Consider the following 5,437-nt stretch of genomic DNA (forward strand, 5'->3'; position numbering starts at 1 on the left):
CACAGGTATATATTAAATAATACCAGAGTAGAAAGATCTTTGCGTTTAAACCTATTTTTTAGTCTTAAGTAGCCCTATTTTAGCCTTGAATTGAGAATGATTTTAGTTCTTTTTTTCCCATGAGTTTATTTTGCTTTACAACAGTGATGGTGAAATATATACAAGTGTACTTGTCATTTACATGATTGTAACAAGCCATTGTTTTACTTCAAGAGTAAATGATTTAAATAACCTTTTTTTTGTGGGGATTGGGGTGGGTGTTTGTTTTCCATGTAGTTTATATCCTGGAACCTGGAGATGCTCCTTTGTTACAGCAACCACTACAGACTTCCAAATCTGGTATTCAACAAATAATTGAGTGCTTTCGATCAGGTATGAATGTTTTAGGATGTATTTTTCAATCTTCATATAGTAGTTAAAAACTACCTAGAAATCCTTAGAAATAATTTTTAAAAATTAAAATATGTACATTGATTTTTTTAATAGAGTATTTTTCATGTCATAATTTTTAAAAAGTGGATGAATAAATAATGGCTTGATCTAGAGATTCTTTTTCAGTACTATATATTGTATATTAATTTAAAAATAAGCTTAATATGGCTTAAAGAACTATATTATGTGGTATATTTGCTGATAAAGTGCTCTTCCTCTTAAAGATTCATTGTTCTTTTTTGACATGCTTTATAAACTCTCAAAGGGCAGTAGTAAATTATACTGGGTCTTTATAAGCTTTGGCAGAGTAGATTATTTACTCAGAATGTTGGAGATGTCACTTGTTCTAGATTAGTTACTTTATCATCTCCGTGACTCACCTTCTGCCTAACCCTGGAGTTTAAATATCTTTAATAGAGCACAAGATAGAAAAAGGACTTATTCCAGCCCTGATATCTTCAGATACATTTGTTTAGTTTTTCTTTCTATTAGGTTATTGTAATAATTAGATATATAAGTGTATCTGTGCAGTTGCAATTCAATGCTTTAAAATAGGTGTAGCTTACTACATATAAATATGATTGAGAACTGTTAGAATTCCTGTGTTATCAGTAAGATCTTAAGTTGCTGTGATTCTTATGATCCATTTATCCACCTTTTGTACTTGGCTTCTCTGACATTTCAGACTGTTGAGTCAAATATGAACAAGCAAACTTGACTGATGGACACTTAAAGGATTAGAATATCTTTTATTATTTTAAAGCTTACTATCTTAATGAAAAATTTCTGAGATTCAAAGGAAAAGATAATTTATATGCAACCACAGGTTTTGTATTGATCAGAACTTATTTGATGTACTTGTTTTTAAAACATTGTAAAGAGAAATAGCATATATTTGGTTTATTTTAGTATTCTAAGAAAAAATTGTTCCTTAATTTAAAGGATTTTTTCCTGACTCCCTTAGACCCATTTCTTAGACTTTTCATCTATAGCTCTCATGGCATTGCTTTTATGTATTATTTAATTCAGTAAATATTTAGTATATACCATATGTCTGTGCTCATTTTGGTTGATGGCATAATCTATTTTGCTTTTTAAAAATTCATAATTTGAAATTAATAAGGTTATTTTATACTGCTTCAGTTTATTATAGTGTTTATTTGATTAAGAAGATAGAATTGATCCATTCATAAATGCTTTGTGTTATAAAAAATACTATTTCAATAAGATCCTATACTCAATATCTATGTTTTTTTTAACTTTGAAAGGTAAATATTTCAAAACGAAATGATTTGTTTCCTTATTATATTGTGGTCATGTCTGTTTTCTGTGTTTGCCATGTCTTTACTACCTAAGCTAAAGTAAANAAAACTTGGGTACACATGAGAATAGAATTTGTACTATGGCCCTATCCCCACTGATTTGCTGAATATTAGTAATAACTCACTCTGCTTATAAAACAGGTAGTCCCAGGATGGGATCCAGTTTCTATTCAACCTCCTTTTTACCTATCTAACTTTCAGCACCCTTTCACACTGCATATTTTGTATATTTGAAATGAAGATAAACCACTTGTTTTACCAAATGTTGAATGGAGTTTACTAGCTTTGAAATAGAAGGCTGTGAATGCCTTTTATACTTGTGTTCCACTGACTTTTTATTCCAGTTTATTTCTGACAACGCTTCAGGTCATTTAGGTTGAATTAATTAATGAAGTCTTATTTAGGAAGAAGTTTATTCATTTCTTTGACAAATTATTACGGAGCACCTGTTTGGTGCTAGGCACTGTCCAGGGTAATTGGGGTATAAGTGGTGAACAAAACAGGTAAAGTCATTCCCTCATAGAACTTTTGAATGAAGAGATAGGCATAAACAAATAAATAAGTTATGACCATAGTTTTTTAAGCGTATTCTGGTAATTAAAGTTTTCTAGAGACTTTATTGTCTTTTTACAGATGTTTTCTAGAGTTGAACTTTTAATATGCATTGAAACTTTTTAAATTTTTTTTCCTCTCCTATTAACAAGAAATCAGATAAGGTGCAATATTTAAAACATTTCAACTTTATTTTACCATAAACTTTCCATGCAGTTTATTTTTCAGACTACTAGGTCAAAAGTAGTTAGTGTTTCTTTGCTTTCTTAGCTATAATTGAATACTTTTTGAGCAGTTAGTTCAGTGGAGAGCTAGAAGTTTGTTAACTTATAGGGTATTTAATTATTTCAGAGGAAGGTAGGTGCTGAGTGGGAGGATGTTTTTAGCACTGAGAGGAATATATTGCAATATAAGAAGATGACATGATGTTTGAGACATTCTTTTAATGGGCTCTCCTGAGAGGTCTGTCCTGGTTTGGGTTATGAATAGTGGGTGAGTTTTCCTTGGGTGAGAGCAGTGTTTCCCTGAGGAGGCCTTGATAGGATGGGTCAGTGTGTAGTTTTAAGCCTGTCAGTGTATGTGAAGTATTTTCTTATGTTTTAAGAATGTTTTTTATTATAGAAGTTCTCAAACATTCAGAAGTAGAGAGAATGGTATAAGGAACCTGTTATAACCATCATACAACTCCCATCAGTTAAGTTATCAATACATGGACAGTCTCTTCTCATCTCTATTCTCCCCTCCCCACGATTGCCATCTCCCCCACCCTCTATTATTTGTACGCAAATCCCAGACATCATAAGTAAAAGGATCTTTCAAGGGGCTTGTTTTAAAGTAGGAGGCACTCTTACAAAAGTAAGTATTTTATTCTGGAATTGTGTTATTGCAATGATGTAAAGAAAGTTAACCTCTGAGGGTTTGGGTGTTTTTGGTTGGAGGGAGATGCTGGTTTTTTTCCCCCCTAAATGGTCATGTAACCTGTTGGAAGTGATGACAGGATATGTAAGAAGAAATTTTATAAAATATTAATACATAGGTTTTTTTAGTGTTGAGAGTATGTTTTCAAATGAAGAAAGAATAGTTTCTTAAATGGGAACTGTACAGACATGTATACCAAGTGGATGTGTCCATGCATAACTAAACTTGGGGTTCTTTTAAATGGTATCTCAGTATGTATGTGTGTTCTGGTGGTAGCAGTAATGGGTAGTAAAATTTAGTGTTAGCTTTAAAATCAGATGTCATGTGGAAGTGGAAGTTGGCGTGTTACAGCAAGTTTTTTGGAGAATGGACCTAAATGAGGAGGGGGCTTTTAAGAATTTTCCATTTTTTTCCTTTTTTTCTCCCTGATTCGTTACTGTTTTTTCATTGTCCCTTTTTAGAATTCTTGCCACTTACAGAGCCAGACCTTGAAGCTTTTAGGTTTTTACAGTTGTACAATTTCCACCCCGTCTTTTTTAGTTTTTTTTTGGTAAACAGTTATGTTCGAATGTACAAATACTGGAAAGAAATTAATCTAATCCTGGTATAAATGTATTTTACTAACTTCTGCTATTGTTTCTCTAAGGGGTTGAATTTTACTTTTCTTAGATTTTGGAAAAGACATCAGTTTTTGGTGTCAGGAGAGCAATTGATTTGTACATGATGGCGGTGATGGTGGTGGTGGTGGTGATGATGGTGATGGTGATGGTGATGGTGATGGTGATAGAACATTTATTGAGCTCTTACTATATTCTGGGCTCTGTTTTAACCAGTTTACCTGCATTAGCTAATTTAATCCTCACACAATCCTGTGATTTAGGTACTTTTATTATCCCCATTTTAGAGAAAAGAGAGAACAGAGATTTAAATTTGCCCTAGTTGGCAGAAAAAGAATTTCAGCACAGTCTACGTCTGGAGTCTGAATCACTGCAGTTAGTGCCAATGTCAGATATTATCAAAATGACTTATATTTGTGTGTATATTCTGAATTCATTTAAAATACCCCTAAAGTGTCTCTTAAAATTAGGAAAATTTTGCATAATGAAGTGACATGGTCCTGAGACATAGTTCCTCTCATTTCTGTCCACTGAGCACAAGTCTTGAAGCCTTAAAGAATCTAAGGCTGTGTCTGTATATGCAGCAGGCTTTAGCCAAACCCGTATCAGAAAGCTCAGTGCTGTCCAAGCCCAGTCTGGGAAGCAGTAGCAGCACACATTACTGAAGTAAGCCTCCTTATCTCTGCACACCGAGCAGATGATCCTGGGTTAAGAAAAAGATGGTGATAGTTGAGTAGAACGTTATAGTATATTGAAACAAGAGGTAATTAAAGTGGCCGGTTTTTCTCCACCATAACCATCTCTGTTTGATATCTGATGGAAAACTTAGTTTTTCTTTTTCACTTACCTTGTTTCATATCACCATTATCTAATTTATTGCATATTTGTACTGCTAATCTGAGAATTTTGGAAAGCAGGGATGGTGTAGACCTCTGTACATGAAAGTAAAAATTTTTATTTATTTTTTTTAGTTAAGGTGAAAATTTTTTATTTAAAAAAAAATATTTTTACTTATAAAAATGTGTTCTTTCTCAAATGCACACTTAGTTCTAAAAGCCAAGGTTCTGAAGTACTAATGAAGTGTGAGAGAGGCAGAAAGTGAAAATCAACCCTGTAAACCCACCCTGACAGAAACTTTAAGTTTTATTGTCATCCCACCAGACTTTTTGTGTTTATATTAGCATTTATGTATATGCACAAATATACATTAAATTTATGCATTTCTATATCTCCTGAAATACATTAATTTACATTAATATAAATGATATTGTACTCTTAACAATCTATTGTTGATATCCTTTGTTGTCAGTACATGTAGATCTAACTCATGCTTTCTAACAGCCATCAGAGATTCCGTTGTATGGATATTTCATAGCTCATTTAGTCTGGTTTCTTTTGAGAGATTTTTTAAGTTGTGTGAAATTTTTCTCAATTATTTACAGTGCTGCAGAGTGCAGCAGTGAACATTCTTGTACATCTGTCATTGTGCACTCGACCAGTTCTTTCCTTAGGCAGTGGTTTTTGAGTTCTCTCATAATTGTCCAGAGAACTGTAGTAGATAGTCCAGAGGGTTTTGGAATGGTTTATGAGGTGCAG

General features: G+C 32.8%; 1 protein-coding gene across 2 annotated transcripts in view; it reads left to right on the plus strand.

Moving 5' to 3' along the window:
- Nucleotides 1-5,437, plus strand: part of ZNF800 (zinc finger protein 800) — a 27,345-nt gene that overhangs the window by 5,287 nt on the left and 16,621 nt on the right. For both annotated transcript variants that reach the window (XM_019646139.1, XM_019646140.1), the window contains exon 2: nt 277-372. In XM_019646139.1, the coding sequence (XP_019501684.1) occupies nt 277-372 (96 nt within the window). The remainder of the gene's footprint in view (nt 1-276; nt 373-5,437) is intronic.

This window comes from Hipposideros armiger, unplaced genomic scaffold (genome assembly GCF_001890085.2).
Source record: "Hipposideros armiger isolate ML-2016 unplaced genomic scaffold, ASM189008v1 scaffold_97, whole genome shotgun sequence".
In the NCBI taxonomy this organism is placed as follows: Eukaryota; Metazoa; Chordata; class Mammalia; order Chiroptera; family Hipposideridae; genus Hipposideros; species Hipposideros armiger.